At 39.0% G+C, this 25227-nt stretch overlaps 1 protein-coding gene across 1 annotated transcript in view; it reads right to left on the bottom strand.

Moving 5' to 3' along the window:
• UST (uronyl 2-sulfotransferase) overlaps positions 1-25227 on the bottom strand; it is a 322653-nt gene that overhangs the window by 116742 nt on the left and 180684 nt on the right. Inside the window, exons 3-4 of the mRNA XM_030929285.1 lie at positions 13888-14043; positions 2142-2221 (exon numbers count right to left, since the gene is read on the bottom strand). Of these exons, the coding sequence (XP_030785145.1) occupies positions 2142-2221; positions 13888-14043 (236 nt within the window). The remainder of the gene's footprint in view (positions 1-2141; positions 2222-13887; positions 14044-25227) is intronic.

Genomic DNA, 25227 nt, shown 5'->3' with positions numbered 1-25227 from the left:
CATGACCAGTGGGGAGGCCAGTTCTGACACCAGAGGTCCTGACGGCCAGGCCAGCACCATTTTCTGTAGACATGGTGTCTTCTAAAAGGCATTTATCATTTTTTTTTCCTTTCAGAATTAAAGCAATGAAGACTAAACTCCTGTACATGTGTTTGATGGTAGAGGCCATAACAAAATATGGCCACCATGTTATGCTCTGCTGACCCAATTAAAATACTGGCCATGGCTTCTAATTTGGGTTTTACACTGTACAGAGATAAATACTTAAAACTTGTTGCACTGCAATCTGTTTGGTTGTAAAGATTTGAACTATGAAGCAAGAAGTGTTCATGAATGAGGTTTAAGGATGTCAGGGGTGACTTAGAAGGAAACGCGGTAGAACAGCAAGGATCAGGGAAGCAGTGCTTTTCTCTTTGCAAGTCATAAAACACAATGCCTGAAAGAGCTAATAAGCCTTGTTATCTAATCATGTCTAATAATATGCTTGTGGCCTTCTGGAATTAAGAGTCAGGGCGCATACCCTGGATAATCCAGTAACAAGCCATTTTATAAATATAGTTGAAAACACACTCCTAGCTGCCCAGCACCTGGCCCTGGGTCACTGCGGAAAATCTGCAGGAGTCCTGTTACCATCCCAAGAACTCTGGTTATCAGGAGGGCCCAGGAAACTTCAGGGAACACTTGCTTTTAAAGGTAAGACAGCAACTCCTTTTCTCTGCTTAATAACTTGCTTTACTGAATCTCATTCTTTGCACTTAATTTGCATAGGACCTGCTGCACAGCAGGGAAGTCCTTGGAGGGCTGAAATCTTCTTCCAGCCAGGTGGGTTGTCAGGCACCCTGGACCAGGGCAACAGCTCCTCCGGAGCCAGCTCCCTGGGTGCCTGGCCTGCAGGAGCCACTAGGTCAGCACTAACCAGCAGATGTTGCCTGCTGCCCTGGGTCCTTTGGTGCTCTCGTGTGGACCTGCAAGGCACTGTTAAGATGACAGAAGTGCCCGTCAGATGGCTGACCAGGGAGGCCCAGAGGTTCCCCGGCTGGTCCCCAGCAGATCTGCCTCTGGATCCAGTGATCTGTCAGCCATTTAGATAGCAGCTGTGAGTGCAGATTTGGGCCAGCACAGGGAGAGTGAAACACTAAGGGCCATCAGCTCAGAAGTGAGGCACAGTGACAGTCAACCTATGCTAATGAACCACTGGGGAAGAGGACACTCAGAATTTGAAGCTAGTAATTTAACAAATAGGGAATCTAAAAACCTGAATTTGAAGATTTGCATTGTTATTAGAAGACCACAGCCGCTGGAAACAAAAACCAGAATTTTACAAACCTCCTCAGCATCAAACATGCGAGGCTTAGAAAATCAAATGGTTTACAGTCATGTGTTGCTTAATGTCAGGGGTACATTCTGAGAAATGCATCATTAGGCGACTCGTGGTTGTGCAAGCATCTTAGAGTACATACACAAACCTTGATGGCACAGCCTACTGCACATCTATGTTGTAGAGTACAGCCTATTGCTTCTGGGCTACAAACCTGGACAGCATGTGACTATACTGAACACTGGCAACTGTGACACAATAATAAACATTTGTGTATCTAAACATAGAAACGATATGGTAAAAATACCATATTATAATCTTATGGATTAATATGTATATGAGGTCTGTCATTGACCAAAACGTCATGATGTGGCACATGACTGTATTAAAAAGATAGACAGAGGCTGGTACTTTGGATCCTAGAAAATACTCATTAGTCTAGCACTGAATTATTCCCAGAGTTCTGTGCAGGTTCAAATTGTACAAAAATGTGTAATAAAATATTTATGCTAAAATACCCATCTCCTGCCTTCTTATTTGTTTCAATACAAAATCTGATTCCTTTTTTAAAAAGAGCTATTAGGTCAAATGGCTTCTCTTTAAAAAATAATTCCAAGTTTTTATAAGATTTAAGACAGTAGTCTAGGAAGAGATGAAGTTTCTGTTCAACTATTTCAAATTTCGATCCCTCCATAGCAAAAATAAATGGATTAAAAATGTCTTTTCAAGGGCAATTGTACTACCTTGTAAATAAGGGTAGATTTCTAAAGTAATTGTTCATGAGAAGAAAATGAAAGAACCATTAAACTGGAAAATGTCTTACCTTGAGAAGTTGAGGAAATGAACATGTCGAGTGAATAAATAGGGTTGTTCGGCAGTACTTATATTTTTAATCAGTTCCATCTATTAAAAAAAGTACAAAATTAGCATATGTAGGATCTAATTTACTAAGCCATATTAAGTTAAAGGTTATCTATCCGGCTCTTTTTATTCCCACTTATTACCACTGGACCAGCAGTATAAGTGCAACATTTATCAAGTTTTACATAAGGCTCCTTAGTGAATAAAACAGTGCTATACAAATTGATAGTTCTGTGTCTCATTTAGTTGATTGTTACTATGAAAGCAATATGACAGATTAATTAATTTTGACTAGAGAAATCAGTGTGTTGCTGTACTAAAATGTAAATAAAAGAATGCCTTCTATCCCTTCCTTTAAAGTCAAATCAAGGAAAGAGATTACTCATTATCTTATTCTGTAATGATATTATTGGGATACACAAAAATATTGAAACAGGTGCTGCAGAATTTAAAATTGAATAAAATGAAGTACTACTTCATTCTTGTTCTCTTTGACTATGAAATTTATAAGGAAAACATTTTATAGGAAACACATAAACCCCCAAAAGTCTTGGTTTTTCGGTGGGTGGTCGTCTGAATTATTTATTTGCAGTTATCAGCAAGGCAAAAAGTAGTTTATATTCATGTAAACTAACTTTTATGGCCTTCTGGAACATGTCATGATACAGAAAATGTTTAGCAAAATCTGTTAGAAATTCCAAGCATTCTTATAACTCCCTAAATTTCTGAACTTCTCTTTCCCCGGTTTTTCAAATTGGCCCCATCAAAATGAACACACTGTGGAATTTTTAAAAAGCACATTGCAGCTTGCTACTTTGGATGAATGTCAGAAGTGCAACATTTCATGTTTTATGAAACAGTTCAAGTTGAAAAACTGGAAACAAAACCAGTCATTCACATGTTAACCGCAGTAGCAACAAGAACAATAAAATAAGAGTCTGGAACTCCAGGTTTGTCTCAAACATGACAGAAAACCGGAGTCCCCCTTGTTCCTTCATGTCTAACACAGGGCTGACACATATATAAGTGCTCGATAAATATTTGTTTAATGAATTAACTCCAACTAGTACACGCTTTATAGATGATTACACTGGGATCTCAGTGCATAAACCCTGTAATTAGATATTCAAGCTCACAACGACTGAAGGAATGAAATTGAATTTTAAAGGTAAATGACTCGCAGTTCATAAACCCTGTGCTTCTGTTAGTCAGTGGCAGGTATGAGTGAATAATGGTCTGTCTGTCCTCAAGCCTCAGTATAAAAGGAAATTGCATCCTGCCTCTTTATCTACTGTTTATCCTTGACACACCACCTGCAAGTGCTTGTTTTTGGTAGTAAAACTTCCTGCGTGGTCACATTGTTAATTTTCATTTTTGATGGATTTACTAATAGAATTACTGGTTTGAAGACATAACCATAGGTAATTTATCTCTGAGGGTGCCTGCTTGGAAAAATAACTCTTGACTGTGTGTATGTTTAATGTAAAGACCATTAATGCTTTTATCTCTAGATTATTTTATTCAGATATTTCTCTGCACACAGAAGAGTCCTACAAGAAAGCCCCCTAGTACTGTACAAGAAAACTGGAAGAACAGGTCAGAAGGAAAAACATTTCTTTCACGTATTCCACATTATATTAGATTCTCTAAACACATGTCAATGTGTTCAATGTAATGGAAGAATAGTAGTAGTTAGATTTTGAGAACAGTGTCATAATAGTCATAAAGCTGTCTATTTCAGAAGGAAAAAATGGATTAGCAGTGACAATGTATAACTCTTTCTAGACGTATCTTTAAACATAGAATCAAGGTACTAATGCTCATGTTTATTGTATTAGCACAGTGAAGGCAGAGGGCACATTTCAGCTCTCAGCCGGTTTGATCTTCACAAATTCTAAGACTTTCCTTGTTTCTGGCGACAAGCAGTCATCTTCTGAACTCGTTGCTGCTATCGCTTGAGGTCTCTTGCCTGGTCCTCCCCCCATGGCCAGCAGCCTGCCTCTTCCCTCACCTAAATCTTATTTGCAGGAGAGGCATCGGGGGTGACAATGGCACCACCTAAAACCACCACCGACACCACTTCTCCTCTCCCTGGCTCATGTGGGACCACTCCTGGCCTTTATTCCGATTCCATGGCATAAATTCACTCATCATTCATCAAGCACTTATTAGGCACTGGAGGTAAGAACAGAATAAGATGGGTGGGAAGACACATGAAGAAGACAGTGGAATATGTCCTAACAGTGCCCTCAAACTCCACCACGGACACAAACACACCTAATCCTCACCCATCTTTACTCTTTATCCAGCCTCATTCATCTCTGGACAGTCCAATTCGGGTTACCAGTGATTGGCATGTTCCCACCTTTGATCCAGCTCTTCCCTGGACTCTCCCATATTCAATGGCGTGTTGAGCCATGTGAATTCCACCTGTGCTATTTCCCTCAACTGGCTCTCAGGACCACACATGCTGTGGCCAGCCAAATGAGAGCCCTCATTGTTCCTTCCTCACACCAAAGCCTGACTAAGTCTAAGCTCAGATTTAAGTTCCCTCTTCTATAATGTTCTTCTGCTACTGTTTCTGTGTCTAAATACTAACCACTACTTACTTATGGTTAAAATATCTACCTCCTCCAAGTAGCCTTCCTGGATAGCCCTTTTCATTCAACATCCTTTGATCTCCCCTCTGTGTCAGGCAATGTACTGCTCAGGGTTATGGCTATAGAGATGATGGATTTGGTTCTTGCTGTTAGGAAGCTGTCAGAGTCTTGTGGGTGAGGTGGACTAAGAGGCAGGTACAAACATGTGATAACCACCATGAGGTAGATGGTAGATAAGTGAGGCACCTCTCTCTACTTTCAGATGGGGAGGTAATGCTTCCCCAAGGAGTTTTTCCTGAGTAGTCTGGAAGGATCTAGAGGAGTTAGCCAGGAAAGAAAGGGATTCATGGCATAGCAAATAATGAAGAGCAGATACAAAAGGCAAAACATAAAATGACACGGCACCAAGAAACTGCAGGAGTTCGGTGTGCCGGAGGTGTTCAGTGATCCGAGATGGGATCGGCAAAGTAGCAGGTGAAACTAGAGAATCAGGTAAGAGTCAGGTAATGGAGGGTACTGCAGATCACAGCAGGAATTCTGACATTTATTCTGTGGGTGATCAACAGCTAGAAAAGATTCTCTTTTCCAGATCTGAGGGCAGGGTGGAGAATGTGAAGGAGGGTGAGGATTAGATACAGAAGCTTAGCCAGGAAGACTGGGCAATAATCCCAACAGCAAATGACAACGGCATGAACTGAGGTCGTGGTTTTCAGTGTGGTCCCCAGACCTGCAGCATCAGCATCACCTGGGACTTGTTAGAAATGCAAATACTCAGGCTCCGCCCCAGGCCTTCTGAATTAGAAGGAACTCTGGGGGAAGAGGTGCCAGCAGTCTGTGATATGCCAAGCCTTCCAAGGGATGGTATGGCCCAAGAGTGTGAGAACCACTGAACTAAGTCAATGTAAGTAAGACAGATGGGGAGGTTCTGGGAGGGTTAAGGAGGTGACCACCTGCCAGTGGAAAGGAGGCAGGGCAAGTGGCCAAGAGAGCTTCCTTCCCAGATTCCTGACTAGGACAACCGAACACGTGATGGTATCCATTCGTGGAGATGGGCAATGCTGGGGTGAAACAAATTTGGCTGCAGATAAGGGGGGAAACGGGCTTGGTTTTGAACGTGACCTTCCATAGCAGTGTATCTGAAAATTCTTCAGGACATACACTTTCTACATTACACTGTAGTTGAGTTGAGTCTGAGCTGGAATGTAACTTCTGTGAGGGTTGGGGGTAGGCTTTATCCCCTAGAAAGCCTACTCAAGGTACCTGCACAGAACATACACCCCACAAATATTTATGAAATGAAGCTATCATCTTTAGAAATCCTTTCTGGAGTCAAGAAATGTATAGTTAACTGAAGACAGAATTATCTAGCACTCAGGCTATGAACTTAGCCTTTCTGAGACAGACCCATATGTTCACTATCCTGGTGTCACACGGAGCAAACAGTCTTACCATTATAACATCCAGGACATAACACCATCAAACAGACTCCCATTTTCTGAGTGCACCAAGGTGCTCTTTATATACATGCTGTCATTTAATCCTCACAAGAACTCCATGGATAAGTATTATTATTATTATTATTATTTTGAGACGAAGTCTCACTCTGCTGCCCAGGCTGGAGTGCAGTAGGGCTCGATCTCAGCTCACCGCAACCTCCCCCTCTCAGGTTCAAGTGATTCTCTTGCCCCAGCCTCCCGAGTAGCTGGGATTATAGGCACGCGCCACCACGCCCAGCTAATTTTTGTATTTTTAGTAGAGACAGAGTTTCATCATGTTGGTCAGGCTGGTCTTGAACTACTGACCTCAGGTGATCCACCTGCCTTGGCCTCCCAAAGTGCTGGGATTACGGCATGAGCCACCGCATCCAGCCATGGATAAGTATCATTATGCCTACTGTATAGATTAAGAAACTGAGGCATGAAAGGTTGCATTGGTTGCTTAAAGCCTCATCCACACAAAGAGGTAAAGCCAGGATTGAAATCCAAGTCTTTCCAATCCCTAAACCCTGTTTTTTATTTACTGGCTGCAATCTATTCACCATTCCCACAGAGATAACCTTTCCAAATGGAAGGAACAGATTGGTTAGCACAAAACTCTGGAGAACAAAGAAGCTTTATGGAATATAAATTTTCTTCTTGTGATGTGCTGAAAATGTGAAAGAAAGTTCTAACAGATGGAAAAGCATTTTGAAATAATATAAAAATAAAAGCTTTAGAATGCCAGAGATAATACTTTTTAAAAGTTCTAGGTGGGAAAACTGAGTATATCCTAACAAGAACAGAAAATTAATTTTAAGTACTAAAAAAGATAGCTATGTAATGAAAGATATCTGAAAGAAAAAAAATCAGATCACAGCATATCAGTAAGTAGTTCTTAATCTTTTGCTTTCAACTTGACTGGCTGGGATGGTACAGCAGAAGACCTTTACCTGCAGTTCTACCAACACGGTCAGACTTTGCTCCTGACTTCTTTGACAAATATTTGTCAGCAGAGGTGGTATCTAACCCTACGTGGCTCATAAGTGAATTCTGTGTCACTCATGAACACCTAGACACCTTATAATTTTGCAAAGCATTTTTAAGATAGGACATGTTTTTAACATATCAAAGCAAAATAAGGAGTAGCTCAGAGGAAGACCCTTGGCCCTTGAACCTCAGAGGCTGGGAGGATGGCTGGAGGCTCCGGTGACCCTTCCCTCTTCCCGCAATACAGAGAAGCACTTGTAAGCAGGAGGCAGGATGGCCTGCGGGAAGCAGTCAGTGCTATACATGCCTGCAATGAAGAAGAAGTCCACCAGGGGGAGCAATGACATGATCAAGGCAAAGAGCCTGGGTCTGAATTATAGAGAAAATCAATCTCACGGCTGCAACTGGAACGAAACGAAAAACTTATTTTTGCAGGCCTTGCTGCTTCTTCCTTGTTTTTCTCTTTTCTTTCCACCAAGTTTCTATTAGCGGAATCAGTTTCTGTCGGTAGGGTTCCAAGACTAGACGTCTGCATAATCCCTGTGGCGTGGAACAGTACCAGGCTCCTCTCTTTGGTTGGACTCTAGGGTCCAGTTGGAGCACCTCTCATGCCTGTGGACACTGTCCCCACTCCTATAAAGTCGGGAAGTTCTGAGGGTCATTCTAAGTGAGGTTTTTCCAAAACGTGTCAAGCCAGAGAAAGGTACCTGGGATAAATAGAGAGGCTCATGAGGAGACACCACTTCATAAAACTTCAGGGACACATGGAGTCTTAAGGCGCTTGAGAGAGACTCAGGTGACAGCGGGATTTTCCTAGCGTAGTGAAGGATTCACTTCAATAAAAGGAAAACTTTCAAATAATCAAAGGCTTTCGTGAAATCATTCCTCGCTAGGGCTGTGTGTGAGGACCTCTTCGGGAGTTTTTCCCCTGCAAAATACAAATAACTTTGACTCTGCCTTTACAAGTTTAACTCTGTATTTTGCAGTGGGACCTGAATACACATACTGTGAGAAAGCTCCCCAGCAGATTTTGGTGCCTATCACGGTTAAGAACCATTTTTTATTAACCCATGTATGCCTTGTGTTCCATTATTGGAACACTAAGCATGTGGCAGTTATTTACATCCTACTGCTCAAGGTCATTGCCAAGGTCTCATTGCAAAAATTTTTTAAAAAACTGCAAAAATGCGTTAATAGCTTCCCACTGTCTACTGAAGAAAGGTCCAACTCTGAAGCCCAGCATTTAAAGTTCGGGATTTGACCCCCGTTTGCTTTCAAGTCTTATTCTTCCACATTATTCTTAATTTACAACACATTTTAATCAGATTCCTGTACACACTTATTCCCCCTTCTAAAATGGGGTGATAATGCTTTCCTAACAATGTTGCCTTGAGGATGAGAAATAGGGTACACTCATATCTAGTGGGCTGCCCGAGGTTTAATACACATGTTAATACTAGGTCCTCAATAAGTATTCATCAAAGTGAAAAGAACAAAAAACAGAGAAATCTGCTTAAAAAATGAATGCGTGTGCCACCTTCTTTTTTTTTTTTTTTTTTTTTTTTGAGATGGAGTCTTGTTCTGTCGCCCAGGCTGGAGTGCAGTGGTGCAACCTCAGCTCACTGCAACCTCTGCCTCCTGGGTTCAAGTGATTCGTCTGCCTCAGCCTCCCGAGTAGCTGGGATTACAGGCGTGCACCACTATGCCTGTCTAATTTTTGTATTTTTAGTAGAAACAGGGTTTCACCACATTGGCCAGGCTGGTCTCGAACTCCTGACCTCAAGTGATCCACTCGCCTCGGCCTCCCAAAGTGCTGGGATTACAGGCGTCAGCTACCATGCCTGGCCCATCTCTTGATTAAACAGAAGTCTGATTAACCACGCCTTAGGGATCCCTGCAGCCTGTAGACTTTTACAAACTTCACACAGTTTCTTTAGGTGACTTGGGTTTTCTGTTTCCCCCTAAGTCTCATTGCTTTCTAGCCACCATTCAGACTTGAAACTTGCAGTGGGCAAGAGCAATAGGAGAGGGAAGTTTAAAATACTGTAAAGAAATATTGTTTTGATCAAGAAGCTAAAGCTATCTATGACACATGGACATAAGATCTCTCTCTTCTCCACCTTTACATAACTCTTCAAGGCTTTAATAATTTGAATAGCTGTTGAAGAGTCAGAACAGATTGACATTTATAGTGATATAGTAGCCTTTACTGTTACAACTGGTGGGAGGATGTGGACTTGCCTAGTATTTCACAGACTGTGAATTGGAGTTCTGCAGAGTGCAAATCAGTCACAAACACTCATAAAGAGTCCCCTGACCAACGAAGACCGCAAAAACGCTAGGTGAAACCCAGTTAAATTGTTTGTTTTTGTTTGCAGTTTTGTTTTTAATTTTCAAAGTCTTTAAAACGCAAATAATCATTGTGAATTGATTCGTTGGGGACAAGGCACGCAACATTTGCCAAATTTATTGAACCGTAATATTTTCTTTCTTTCAATGTCTTAGAGGACTAGGATTCTCAGGAACATACCTAGGGCAATGCTGATATGATGATTTCAGCAGAGGTTCTTAACCCTAGCTGCATCATAAAATCTCTTGTGGCACTTCATTAAAGAAAAAGTTTTCTGGGCCCTACCCCAGAATCTCCAGGAGAAGGGCCATTGCAACTCTAGGTTTTAAAAGGCTCTGCTGAGATTCTGCTGCCCAGCCAGAGGAGATAAACACTGCATGATGAGAATGGCTTTTGGATTAAGGAAGGCCTAGGTTCAAGGCCAAGAGCCACTGACAGTCATTATAATGTATTTGGAAAGTTACAATCTGATTGTCTTAGGTGTCTCACCCATAAAACAGGGAATCATATCCACTCAGTAGTATATTTTTAGGTCCAAAAAGTTCAACGAAACAATGAAGGAAAACAATTAGCAAATAACAGGTGCTATATCCAATACGTAATCCTCAGTTTCAACAGAAATAGAAAGAGTAGAATTATGTGCCTTCTCAATATGCTGGTAACTTTTGCTTTTCTTTAAAGAGAATGCAATTAATTGTGGATTCTCATAGCTGTAATACACCTGCAGCACGTTGACCTTTATTGTATTTATAGCAATGCTCAGAAAGATGGTGTCACATCTTAACCAAAGATGGTTATGTGTTTTTTTGGCAATCACGCGCCACGTCTTCTGGGGAAAAAACTTCCCTATTTTTCAAAGCTGTATATAATCTCCATTTTTCAAGAGATAATTTAAGCCAGCTTAAGACCCTGAAATCTGGTTTTAGAGCATCAATGAAATGATATCACAGGTTTGCATGATGAGCTGTGCGAAAGTCCAACGCTTGGTCAGCAGCCATTGCCCATGCTGTGCTGTTGAGGCGGAGTCTTCCAAAACACGAACTTCAAAGGTATTTCTATTTCTATAAGGACAGATGTAGTGGGATTTTTATAGGCATTCTAACATTTGGTGTCTTCACACTCCCTTTCCTTTTTAATAATCCCTTCAGTGTCTGTTCCATTTAATAGATTTTAAAAATTTAGCTCTGTGTGTGTGCGTGTGTGTGTTTGTGTGATCACGGCTACCCTCCAGAGAGCAATGCATGTGTGAATTTGACTGTGGCCTAGAGAGGTGCCTTTTTGTATGAATGAAATGGAATAGATAATTCAGTCTTAGAAATGGATACTATTCCAAAGTTCATTTGTAAGTCAGTAGTTTGGAACTTGGAGCACATTTTCTCCCATAAAAGAAATTCTCTGCACGGTGGATAAAGTCCCAGGCCAGCCCACAAGAGCCTGTTTAAGTCATACTGCACCTGAAGCGGAATTGTTATTAACTCTAGAGGATGATGATTCTATGGGAACAAATTTTCAGAATTCTACTGTTTATAGGTGAGAACAACTGACTAAAATTTCCACTAGTCTTCTAAACCATTTCCCCTTGCGTTCCTCTAATAAATTACCAAAAAAGGAGCTACTCATACCACAAATTATTTCTTGAATATATATTAAAATAATATTTTTTCTGTTTTATGCACATTGAAACTTTAATAAAAACAATACATGGACAAAAAAAGTGTTTCTCTAAATGTTGTTGAACTTCAAACTGGGTTTCTTGTCCTTTTATTTCCTGGCTTCTCTCTCTGCATGCCAGAGCCAGACAAACTGGCTGCAGAGAGGTAATGGTCACTGTGATTATGTTTGTTTTCACATTAAAATTATATATTTGTTTTTTCTACCTTATCTTTACCTTTGCCATGTGTTTTTAAAACTGTCTTACAATTTAATAGAAATCTGGAATAACGAAGTAATGAAATATATTCTAGGTCACTTTGACCACAGGAATCAGAAATGTTTCAACTACACAATACATAGATTATGCTAGAAGCTGTACAAATATATCACAGAATCACAGGGCTGGAAAGAATCTTAAAAGACTGTCTAGTCTCTTCTCTGGCTTCCAGACAAGCCAACCATTCCAAACAGATGAGAGCTAGCCTATATTTTAGAAGAGAAGGATGACTTTGTCTTTAACCCTTTCTGGATCTAACAATCTACACATGGTTAGTAAATTGCTGTTAATTTTTAATCTAAATTATTCCATTCATAGTTACAAGTGTATTTTACTTTTTTCATATTCACTCCTCATAGGAAACAAAGTAGGTTGATCTCTATAAAATCTCATGGCACATTTAAATACTGTAGTTTGTGTTCTTTCTTCTAAGCATTCCTGAACATCCCAATGTCTAATCCTCAAGTTACTTTTGTCCTACTCTCTGTGGGTAGTCTGTTCTCTCTCCTGAAGTGGGAACTAAAATCTAGCAACTGTGTTTTATGAGGCATCTGGGAACTGAGTATCATTGTATTGTATTTATGTGTAATCCGATAGATATGCAAGCCATAAGAGTTAGATTCAAAAGAAAACCAAATTTAACAATTATAATAAAATCACAATAATGTAATTATTTATAACTCCTTTCTTTCAGGCAGTTAAAAAGCATCACCAGCCTAATCACATTAGCTCTTCAATCAAGTAAGGTAATCAAAGAGAACCTGCCCCTACTAAACAATGTTATACATAAAATGCAATATCCTTAAATGCCACCAAAGATCATTCTTTTCTACGGAGACCCTACTGTGGAACCTACAAGGTATAACCTTAAAATATTTTTTGCTGATTGGTAATGACTCTAACTATTGGTGCTGGTAATGGCTATTTAAACTTGATACTGAGTGATTCTTTAATGGAAGTTTGCAAAGGAGTGGGCAATTTGATCTCTGTATTATAAAAGACACAAAACATAGTGGCTTTAGAACAAGTGTGGTTGGCTATGTTACTGTCTTAAAACAGTTCTACTTTCCCCCAAGATAAAATGGAAATACACAATTGGTAAATTAAGAATGAGATTCCCTCCATTTGTGAGGTTCTGAATGTCTCAAAGCTGGAGATTAAGTCCAAAGAAAATGGACATGGGTGGAAATTATTTATTTATTTATTTATTTATTTATTTATTTATTTATTTATTATTTATTGAGACAGAGTCTCACTCTGTTGCCAGGCTAGAGTGCAGTGGTGCAATCTTGGCTCACTGCAACCTCTGCCTCCCGGCTTCCAGTGATTCTCCTACCTCAGCCTCCTGAGTAACTGGGACTACAGGCAGGTGTCACCATGCCCAGCTAATTTTTTTGTATTTTTAGTAGAGATGCGGTTTCACCATGTTGGCCAGGATGGTCTCAATCCTGGCCTCGATCTCGATCCTTGGCCTCCCAAAGTGCTGGGATTACAGGTGTGAGGAAATTTTTATAATGATGATCTCAACTAGATAGTTAGACATCTTCCTTGTTTCTCCCCAACATGCAGGTACCACTCATTGGGTGGCCGCTCATCCTATGTAGGTAAGGAGACAGAAGCCAGTTTCTGAGACCAGGATGACAAACCTAACTCTGTAAAATGACCATGAGAACACTCTATCTGAGTTTTCCACATTAGCAGAGCACCCCCACAGAGACTGTTGCCCCTACCTCTGTGCAGGTTTGCAAAGTAAACCTTCATAGCTTCTTGGTAGAGGACAGCACTCCCATCCTACCATTAACACGTCCACTTGTACAACTCAGCTACATTAGGGCAAAATTGTTCCTGTGATGTGGGGTAATTCTTTTCCTACCACTGAACATTCCAAATGCTGCTCTCAAAGCCTAAGATCCTCTGAGTTTCCCATAGCAGGAAGCTCATGTCCCCCATCAACTAATTTAACCATAAAGATTCTGGACACTGGTGAGAAAATGCAGAGGGATGAATATTAAAATAAAATCTTCTCCTTTTGATGGTGAAGATGTCAGCATTATTTATAGCTTGGTGGTGTGACTCTTTGAGATGTATATATTGCTAATTTTAGCTAACTAGACAAAGGCAGGTACACACAGTCCTTCATTAGTCCTAATGGAAGTTTCCCTTCGTGGAAATTCCCTGGTTTACAGAGTTCTTGTGGAAGCCTTAACTTAAATTTCCTTCCACACACTGGCCAAAATACAGCATGAAATCAAAACTCTGGTATTCGTTCATCAGGAGTCTGAAGAATGACCTGTAAGGCACCCATTAGTTACACAAATGAGCTGAAGCAAAATACAATTCAACGATGGGCAAAGTCAACTTACTTGTTCATTTTTAGTAAGCCTGGTTTTGTTGTGAATGTCTGATGTGACCAAATTAAATCCATGCTTCTCCGACAGGATTCTCAGAAGCAAGACCACAGTACGGCTCCCACACTTGCCTACTCTGTTGTACACCACCTGGCTCGGGAAAGGTAGTACCTGGAAAAAAAAATAAGAGAAGAAACATGAAACGTCTGTATGGAAATACTTATGATTCTTCCCTCAATTTCAGAACAACCACTGTTTGATATAATAAATCTGAGTGAAAAAGTCCTATAATCAGGTTAATAAAAAAGATGTATATCAGTTCACCAGAAGTGATAAACTATATTTATCTTCATGGCATAATGAGAGAAATGTTGGTCTTGTTCTCTCTCTGCACTGGTGAAATTTCATGCAGTCTCTAAGATTGATTATCAAACTTGTTTTGTTTCTTTTTAAAAACAAAATACATAAATATGCTTCTTAATGACAAATATTTTTTGCAAGCTGATGCTTTATGAGAACAACTTAATTTATAGCGTGACCAAGAACAAATAAGGTAATTTTCAAAACTGAGATGTAATTCACATACTATAAAATTTACTCTTTACAAATGTACACTTTGATAGCATTTAGTATATTCACAAAGTTTGCACAGTATGTAGCCTTTTGTATCTGGCTTCTTTTACTCAGAATAATGTCTTTCCAGGCTCCTCATTGTTCCAGTATGAGACAATACTTCATTCCTTTCTATGGATATGATAATATTAATATCACATTGTATTGATATACCATATTTTGTTTATACACTTGTCAGCTGATGGACAAGTGGATTGTTTCCACTTTTTTGGCCACTATAAATAACGTTGCTGTGCATATTTATGTATGAATTTTTGTGTGGACATGTTTCTGATTCTCTTGGGTATATACCTAGGAGTGGTAACCCTATGTTTAATTTTTTGAAGGACTGTTAAACCATTTTCAATACAGCTGTACTATTTTATATTCCTACCAACAACATATGAGGGTTCTAATTTCTGCACATCCTTGCCAACACTTGATATATATATATATATATAATTTTTTTTTTTTTTTTTTTTTAAGACAGGCTCTTGCTCTTTTGCCCAGGCTGGAGTGCACTGGCATGATCCTGGGCTCACTGCAACCTCTGTCTCCTGGGCTCATGCGATCCTCCCACCTTAGCTTCCCAAGTAGCTGGGACTAAAGGCACACACCACCATGACTGGCTAATTTTGTAAATTTTTTTTGGTAGAGACAGGGTTTCATCATGTTGCCCAAGCTGGTCTCAAATTCCTGAGCTCAAGCAATCTGCTGGCCTCGGCCTCGCAAAGTGCTGGGATTACAGGCATGAGTCACCACACCTGACCTGTTACTGTCTTTTTGGTTGTTTATTATACCCATCCTCGTGACTGTGAAGTGGTATCTCATTGTGATTTTGATTTGCATTTCCCTATGACTAATGATGTTGAGAATTTTTTCATGTGCTTATTGGCCATTTGTATATTTTCTTTGGAGAAATGTCTATTCAAACCCATCATCCATTTACAAATTGTCTTTTTATTATTTCATTTTAAGAGTTCTGTATATATATTCTGGATTCACAAACACACAATCTGCAAATATTTTCTCCCATCCTGTAAATTGTCTTTTCCTTTTCTTTATGGTGTCCTTTGAAGCACAGAAGTTTTTCATTTTGACTGAGTCCAATTTATCTAAATTTTCTTGGGCTGTTGTCATATCTAAGAAACTATTGCCTAATCTAAGATCGTAAAGATACACATTTATGTTTCCTCCTGAGGGTTTTATAGTTTTATTTCTAACATTTAGGTCTTTGATCCATTTTAAGTTACTTTTGTGTGTGGTGTGAGTTAGTTGTCTAACTTCATTCTTTTGCATGCAAATATCCAATTGTCACAGCACCATTTGTTGAAAAGACTACTCTTCCTATTCTCTCCCCACTTGGCCATTTAGTACCCTGTCAAAAATTCATAAGTGTATTTGAGGTCATTATTATTTCTGGATTCTCAATTCTATTCTCTTAATCTATATGTTTATCCTCAGGTCAGTACCACACAGTGTTATAGCTTTGTTATAAGTTTTGAAATTGGGAAGGGAAGGGTAAGTCCCTCCAATTTTGTTCCTTTTCAAGATTGTTTTTGGCTACTCTGTGTCCTTTGCATTTCCATGTGAACTTTAGGGTCAGCTTGCTAATATCTGCCCAAAAAAGTAGTTGAGATTATGATAAGGACTGCATTGAATCTGTAGATAAATTTGATTTCGACAGCTACCTTAACAATATTGGCTTCCAATCCAAGAACATGGATGTCTTCCTACTTATTTAGTTCTCCTTTAATTCGTTTCTTTGATGTTTTATTTTCATTGCTCATGCCTTATACTGCTTTGTTGAATTTGTTCTTTTTGATGTCATTACAAATAGAATTCTTCTGTTAGTTTCATTTTGGACTCATTATTGACAATTGATTTTTCTACATTGATCTTATATTCCACAATCTTGCTGAACTCATTTATTAATTCCAATAGTTTTTTTGTGTGTGGATTCTTTAGGATTTTCTACAATAAGATCATGCTATGTTCTAATAGAGAAGTTTTACTTCTTCCTTTCCAATATGAATGCCTTTCCTTTATTTTTCCTTTCTAATTGCCTAGTGGATAGTGATTTTTATATACTATTATCTACTTCTTATATCTTGATATACTACTTTTTATCTATTTTGATATACTGTTATCTACTATTTATACTATTATCTACTTTATTATATATTTTCATAGCTATTATGAAAAGCATCTATGATTATTTGTATCTGCAATAAAGATATTTCTCCATTTTGAATGTTCAGCATTGATCAACAACTGATAATAATCAAAGGATTCCTTCATTTAGCACATACTCATAACAGGTTATTTTAAAAAGCTCAAAACTAAATAATGCAGCACAGTATAAAATCACAAATATACTGCAAATGTAAATATACTATGGTAGGCCATTTGAATTTTTGCCTTTGCAATTATAGGTTAATTTAATTTTCCTGAAATATTTTTATGCAGAGTAGCATTTAATAAATTTGAAGCTTAAAGGCTAGTTGTCACTGGAATAAAATAATATCTGTATCATTCACTTAACAACCAGTCACATGCCATTTTGTTGCAATTTTTCCATTATGTATTTTTTTTCTTATGAGTAATACCTCATTTCTTGAGGGCCAGTCTACTATGTGTCCTCACAGTGCCCAGAACATGCTTTGTACATAAAGAGCCTAAACAGACACTGAATGAGTCCTGACCGCTCAAATTTAATGTGCTGCTTAACACTAATTAACACAATGATTCCACTAAAATGTGAAACCAAGAGAATCTTCAAATACAGCTGCTGTATCAGACCAAATGCTATTCAAAGTCATCAGAGAAAATAAAAAGACGGTCATTTTAATAGGTCATTGTTATTTATGGTTTAATCAGTGAGTACTTCAAAAGTCTGTTCATTGGCAACTATTACAGAAGTCCAGATATTCAGAAAAATAAATTACATTCTTGGCTACAAGGTTATGATCAGGAAGGCTGAATTAGGCTTCATGTTTAGTTTAATGATACAAAAAGCATTTATAAGTTGAACTTTCCATCACAACCAGGTAGGGTATGAAATTATGGCTAAGACAGAGCTGCCAACATAAACTCAGAGTTTAATTCCTCCATAGAAACAAACTGTCCAACAATTGGGATAGGTGCATTTTTTTTTCTGCCTCATAGCACATTAATGAACAGTCAGGAAGAATTTGTTACATCTGAATTAATGACCTAGAAGATGTGAGTTACCACATAGGTAAGTACTTTATTACAAGAGTGCAGGTGCCTCTTGGACAATATAAGTGAATAACTGAGGCACTTATCTAGAAAACTTAGGTGAAATCACTTAATCTCTCCTGAATTGTTTGGGTAATCAGCACAGTAGCAGGGTTAGTATCTATCTTATTCTTTTTACTAATAACCAAAGATGTTATTTACCTTTAGGCTATTGGGTAATTCATTTTTTAAAAGATGTGAATTCTAATTGTTTTATTAGTTTGTGGCAAGCTTCCAACTAATAGTTTAAAATTTTGTTTTATTTAAAAAGAACACTTACATAAGAACAAAAAATCCTGTATCATCTCTGCAGCTGGGTCTATGATAATAATTTAAGATAAAGGAGGACTTAACATCCTCACTGTGACTGTACTTCTATCATTTCTCTAAATACCAATACACACCCACATGATATGAACATAAAAGCAGGAAATGTGTTTTCACTAAAATTTCTGGAATCAGCCTTGTGAGTTTCATGCACTACCACAAACCTAAGTAAACTTGTCTGAAATTTAGGGGGGTTTTTAATCGTTTTCTAAAAGAACCTATGTAATGCATTGAAACTTGCCAAATTAAGCAGCTAAATCAATGTGTTGATATCGGATATAGTCCCCATAGATCACAGATTCCTAGCATAATGGAGTTTGAGGTCCAGAAGCAATTTAGAGTAATCCATCCATTCAACATCACCCCCTCACCAAAAACTATCACCCTCTATCACCACCATCTCCAGCCCAATCTGTGTTTAATTTGGATAAAATTTTCCTTTACACTATGTAGATATTATAATTAGTTTTACATGAGTAAACTGAAGCCCAGAAATATCATTTGGCATCTTCAAGGTCACAAAGCTAGAGTGACACATAACCACGAAAATCCAGCTCTCGGCTCTCCTGACTCCTAAGATGACACTTCTTTAATATACAAATCAAATAGTGAAGAGAATTTTTAGTTTGACTTCTGTGACAGAGATACTCTTTCCTTTTTTATGTCTTGCATATATCTAACCTCATTAAATACACTATTTTTCAACAGTCAGCGATCACAACCAGTATCATCAGCCATCACTCAGCTGTGACTCAAGTCCCCAGAAGGCTTAAGTGGAACCGACAGGGACAGATTAGCCTCTCTCTCCTTCCTAAGGACTTTTTCTAGAAAGCTAACGGAAGCCCAGAGTGTCAACGCAGCTAATGGGAGAAGAAAGTGGCAGGATGTATACTTTTCCCTTCCTTCCTTCCCCTGATATATCACAGGCAGTCAAAGTGGACAGCTGCCTCAAATATTGTCAACTGCTTCTACTGGGAAAGGAAAAAACCAGGAAGCAGTAAGTTATAGTAAAATGTATACAAAATCCTAAATATATTTGGAATGTCTATCAGGACAAGCAAATGTCTTCAAATGATAAACTCAATCACTGTGAAAAGACTTTTAAAGATGTCTTAGGATCAATCTCGAAATCTTCGTTATCCTTAAGAGATATTTGCAATTGTCAGGCAGAGAACTCTATCCTCTACTTTAATGTTCCTACTATCATTTGCACACAGAGGTTGAACACTCACTCTTTTTTTAGGTGCCCTATAGAGAAGTATACATGAAACTCCTCAAGCACCCTCTCCCTCCCCCAAGTGATTCTTCATTCTTGGCAACTGCGGTTATGTGAATGTTATGTCTGTGATTTCTATTTTATGGCCAATTTGTAAAAGTGAAGGGGCCTCCAAAATCTTTCATTCTATGAAATATATATTTTTATGCTGCCTGCCTTGTAAGTTCTGCAAATGCCACAAATCCCCAGAGCCTGACAGGCCTGTGTGGAGCATGCCAAATAAACAGAAGTCTTTCCAAGATCCTGAGCACGACAGTAACCACCACCAGATGACATGCACAAGTTCAATAGCTTAGCCCTGGTTTGAAATGGGGAGAAGAGAAGGAAGGCTTCCTAGGTAAAAAGTAAATGTGGTCTGGACCAAGACTTTCATAGTCTGAGACCCAGAGTCTCTAGGGCTCTTCTGGGGATCGGTAATGTTGGAAGAATTAACATCAGTGCTGCTTTTAAGTCTCTGCAAAATGATACTTAATATAGTACAAGCTGTGGTTCCCAAATAACTGTATATTCAAATTCCTCATAGAACCTTTACAAATGCAGATTTCTGGGCCCCACTCTAAGATGAACTGAATCACAAAGGCTAGGATGAGAATCAGGAGTCTCTCTCTAAAAAGCTCACCAGGGCCCTCTGACACCTCCATCAGCTTTGAGGAAGTGCTATCATAGAGGACTCCCAGCTTTCTGTATTCAGTGGCTGGGTGGGTCCTTGCAGCCTTCGGAGGGATTAAGGCTGGGGAGAAGGTTGCCTGCATGATCCTGGAGGGGAGCTGGGGCGAAGGGCACTGCTGTGTCTTCCTGGGGTCTCACTGTATTGATGAGCTCCACTCACATTTACCAGTCATAATTCACCTCATAAGTATGCTCACACTCTCCCAGGCTGGTTAGAGAACAGGTGTGCTGGTTAACTGAATGTGTAGGTTAACTGAAATTTATACTAAATGCTTTCAAAGCATTAGACTCTTAGCATGAATATTATACAAACTGTGAACTGACTTTGCTTGATGAATAAAACTGCACTTCATGATTTTTCAGCAACTCCATTTCATGGTTAATCAAACTAACACTCGAAAGAGTCACAGCCAGGGCTGTGCAAGGCCTGAATTCAGGCACAGTTCTGTTCCTCCCTGCCCATATGACTGTGAGCAGTTTAAACCCACTCAGGGAATCCTCATGTTAAAGTTCCTAGGACGCTGTGGTGCTAGGAGCCAGTCACTTCACATCCTTGAGCTCCAGTTTCCTCACCTATAAAAAGGGGAAAGTTAGGTTATAACCTAATTAATGATATTTTCTTCTGAAGCTATTAAATTATTAATTTTCAATCTATATCACTACCAAGATATAATCTGGAAAATGCCTTAAAGTTAAAACTAGATTTCACTGTGTTTCCTTGTGGAATATATTCATTAAAGAAACAGAAAAAACAAAGTTCCGGTAATCTGTGCTTATGACATGGGTTCCAGCTCCATGGGTGTTCCCAGTTTTATTTTGGAAACCTTGGATGTCCTATTCTTGTTTGGGCTTGTTGCATAATAAATCTACCTTTATCTTCCTCTTCCTTTCCACATTTTTAATCATTTCAAGCTTCCCATTTTGAGATCATCACCGGAGCCTCCCAGAACTCGGCAGTGATTCTCACTGGCCTTTGCCCATCAAACCATCTGAGCTGTTCTGCCACACGCATCTGTTTTCTAATTACTATCATCTCTCCTGCTCCCAGTCTCCTTTCCTCCATTCTAGGGGAGGAAATACACAGAACCCATCTCAGAATTCTATTTCCCCTCATTGTAATCCTCCCGAACAGAAGGCTCTTTCCATCCACAACTCTCAAATGACATCCTGCGTGCTTCTCATTGTTCAGGCCCATCTCCAAAAGCCATACCAAATCTGAACCTTTGGCTTTCTTTTCTTCCCCTGCTCCCACTTGAAACAACTCCATGTGTGATGCTACCTACAGAAAAAATAAATATAGCCATCGATCATTTACAAGTCCATCTGAGTCTATTTGTTATGTGCATAGTGGATAATTAATAAAAAGAATCTATCTGTTATGTACATAGCAGATAATTAATAATGAGTATAGACTAGACTACTGGGATGAAAATACTATTATAGTAAGTGTTGTAGAACCAGTGCTGACATATTTATTATTATAAAGGATGCTCTTTCAGTTATCTCCTAAAACTATAAGAAAATCTACCAATTTTTTCTTAACATTCATAATATATTGAAACTCCTGATTTACTATGCCACAGAAGAAAACGTATGTTGAAGTCAAAGATTCCCTGGACTGAAAGTCATGAAACTCTGGCATTCCCCTTGGCTTTATCACTCTAAGCAGTTGAGTGACTTGAGCAAATGATCCTGAACAACTTCTCTAAGTCAAAGTTTCCTCAAGTATAGATTGAGGGTACTGAACCTAATGATTCCCAAGGCTCCTCCCTGTCTGCGTGCCATATGTTAATTGAGGGCTATGCAATGCTTATGGAAGACCACAGGGTTATCTGAGTGGCATCTTGCACTTCTAACTATTCATCCCATTCTGTATACCTAATGTCCTGTTATCTCCATAATGCACATCATCGCTATGCTATTCCCAGAACACAGTACCCTGCATACTGTACCAGAATTTTCATATGAAGAAGCAATTTTCACAAGGAGCTACAAGTCATTTTTTGGATGTGATGATTAAGCTGCCACAGTTGGATCCTTGAAGAGTGCTTCAGGAAAAAAATACAAGACTTCCAGTTTGAGTAGGAACTCAAATTTCAGGTGACACTGGGGAATGCTATCAATGCCATAGACCAAAAGATGAATATTTTCAAATTTCAAATTAACAAATGTGAAGAAAATATACATAAGAGGAACAAAGAGATTCACTTTTAATGCCGCAGTACCCTTTAAGCTTCTTTGGTCAGTACACAAATAATGGGCAAAAAGAAGTCCATAAACTGGGCATCTCATTACCACAGAATGTTACAGTTTCCTTTTTTTTTTTTGAGACAAGGTCTTGCTCTGCTGCCCAGGCTGGAGTGCAGTGGCACAATCTTGGCTCATTGCTACCTCTGCCTCCCGGCCTCCAGTGATTCTCATTCCTCAGCCTCCAAAACAGCTGGGATTACAGGCGCACAGCATCATATCTGGCTAATTTTTATATTTTTATTACAGACAGGATTTCACCCTGTTGGCCAGGCTGGTCTCAAACTCCTGGCCTCAAGTGATTCACCTGCCTCAGTTTCCAAAGTGCTGGGATTATAGGCGTGAGCCACCATGCTCGGCCAAGAACGTTACAGTTTCTAAAATTCAAACTTCAGTTTGGTCCATAGGAATCCACAGAATACTTGTATGTCTTAGGGAAAGAGAAATGAAATCCACATGCCACACACATGACATGTAAGCACAATGGGAGAGTGCAAGTCTGTGAGGCTAAACTTTCCTGAAGGCATATTTCCAAGTGGGACTTGTCTTGCTTTTGCATACACATGGTAGCCCTACTTCACTAATGCTTGGTGGCTTCTGTCCACTCTTCTAAGAGCCTTTCAACTTCTCCATGATAAAAATTAAATGGAGAAACCCATGTGGATGTGGAAGTCCTGTTCAACCTCATCTTCCTGTGAACATCTGTTATGCATGTGGATGTGCCCTGTATGTTTTTGTTGTGATCAAAGACATTATGAGTAATATTGTTGTGGTCACATCAGACTTCCAGCCATTTCTAACACTTTCTTACATGCTATGTATTCAGTCGTCCAAAAGTCCTTATTAGACAAACTCTGAGGCTGAAAGTAGCAGGGTCCTCAAATTAGTTCTAGAACTGCAGTTGTTCCCTTTTTAGTACTAATCAATTTGACTGGCTTTTTACATTAACTTTTGGACCAGAGTACGGAATTACAAAAATGCATTTGAATAGATAATCTCTCCACCAGACCCACACACTTAGTTTGACTCTCCATTCAGATCTGTAACAGATTTTTGTTTAATCACACAAATCTTCAAGTAAAACATGCACAGACACTTTTGTTTATACAGACTTCTAAGGTTTAAGAGTCTGCTCTAAAGTTAAGTTTCATTTCTCTATATTTATCCTATTTTGTTTTAGTTAATAATTTATACTCTGAGCCCAATCTCAACTCAAAACTCATTTGTTATTATACAAATAGGGGAGAAGTATTGACTATTGATTGAAGGATTCATAATTTATAGCAGATATTGTTGGCATGGGCCAACCACTCGATTTAGAATAGTCTTCTCTGGATGTTAGTGGGGAAAGAGTCCGTTATTCTCATTAGAACCCTCAGAAGAAAAGACTGCCCTCATTGTAAATAGTAAATGCTGGGGAAACAGCCACACGTGGCTGCCAATACTCCTCTCTCATCAAAGCACTGTGCAAAGATTTTAAGACCAAAAGCTTGAATATACTGTTCACTGTGAATCACATCATTACTTTCCATTTGAAATGTCTGAATCAAATGTTAGTTTCTTGAGTGTGAATTGTACTGAAAAACTTATTCTTAGACTCAAATGATCATTGTTTAAATCTCTTGGCTGAGTTTTAGTTTTATATAACATAACCCACAATTTAAAGTAGTGCGGCAGATTAGCTCAATAATGGTCCCTGATCAGTCACACCTCTTCCTATCCCTGCACCATGTAACTTCCTTCCACATGGCCCTCTAGACTGGCCACATGACTTGTTTTGGCCATTAGACATTAGTAAGTGCAACACAAATAGATGCTTGAAAATAGCCTGCATGTGGGGGCTTCGCCTCTCTTTCCCCTAGGAGGCTTTCCACTGTCATATGAACTTAAGCTAGCTTCCAGGAAGATAAAAGGCTGCATGGAATAGTGAAATTCTGTAACTAAATTCAGCAAGTAATTATTGAGCACTTACTGTGTGCTAGTCACTTGGTTAGGGATAAGAAATTGGTTGACAATTGTAATTATTTGACTGTCTGTCTCACTAGACTTTAAACTCCATGACTGCAGAGGCCACATCTGCTTTTCCTGACTATTGTATCTTCAGTGTTCAGCTCAATGCCTGGCACATAGTAGGCACTCAATAAATAATTGTTGAATAAGTGAATACAACAAAGGTTACAACAAGTCTCTTGCCCTGTAAGAACTCACAATCTAACAAGGGAATCGAACACTGACACTGACACTGGTTGCGCCAATACCATGTGGTACGCATCTCACTAGAGATATGCACACAGTGACAAGAGAACAGAAAGGGTGATCAGCTTGGCCTTGAGAACTCAGGGAAAGGGTCACAGAGAACACAGCATTTGAACGGAGTCTTGGTGTCTCTAGAAATTGTATGGCTTCAAAGGGATAGCCATTTTTCCTTTGCAAAGTATACCTACCCAATTCTTATTGATTTGCATTAATACGAAACTTTCTAGCCCCCCTCCCATGTTTGATTTGGCTATGTGGAATTGGCTTCTTGGCATTTTTCACACTGTGTGTGTGTCTGTGTGTTGCACTATGATATGCAAGGAAAACACACCATAAAAAAATTCATCAACTCTCTGGCCTAGTGTTGCCCCTCATACATACTGAGCATATCAACACAGCAGGACAACTGAGTTGCAGCTCAAGAACAACTGAGTTAAACATGGCTAAAGAACTTCTCTGCTTTATATTACATCTGTATGTATCAACATGAGGATGCTTGTATCTGCAGGTAACGAAAAATCCAATGCAACTCAACCAGTAAAGAGAATGCATTCTCTCATAAATAAATAAATGGGAAAATATATTCTCTTACAAAACAAAAGTCCTTAGGTATGGAGGTTTTAGGCATCATTCCATGTTTTTGTTCCATCTCGCTCTTCCATCCTGGAAATGTCAGCATTTTCCTCAGACTAGTTTTTCTTATGTTT

Source organism: Rhinopithecus roxellana, chromosome 4, assembly GCF_007565055.1.
Source record: "Rhinopithecus roxellana isolate Shanxi Qingling chromosome 4, ASM756505v1, whole genome shotgun sequence".
Classification (NCBI taxonomy): domain Eukaryota; kingdom Metazoa; phylum Chordata; class Mammalia; order Primates; family Cercopithecidae; genus Rhinopithecus; species Rhinopithecus roxellana.
The sequence above is the reverse complement of the archived record's forward strand: the minus strand, read 5'-3'. Positions and strand labels throughout refer to the sequence as shown.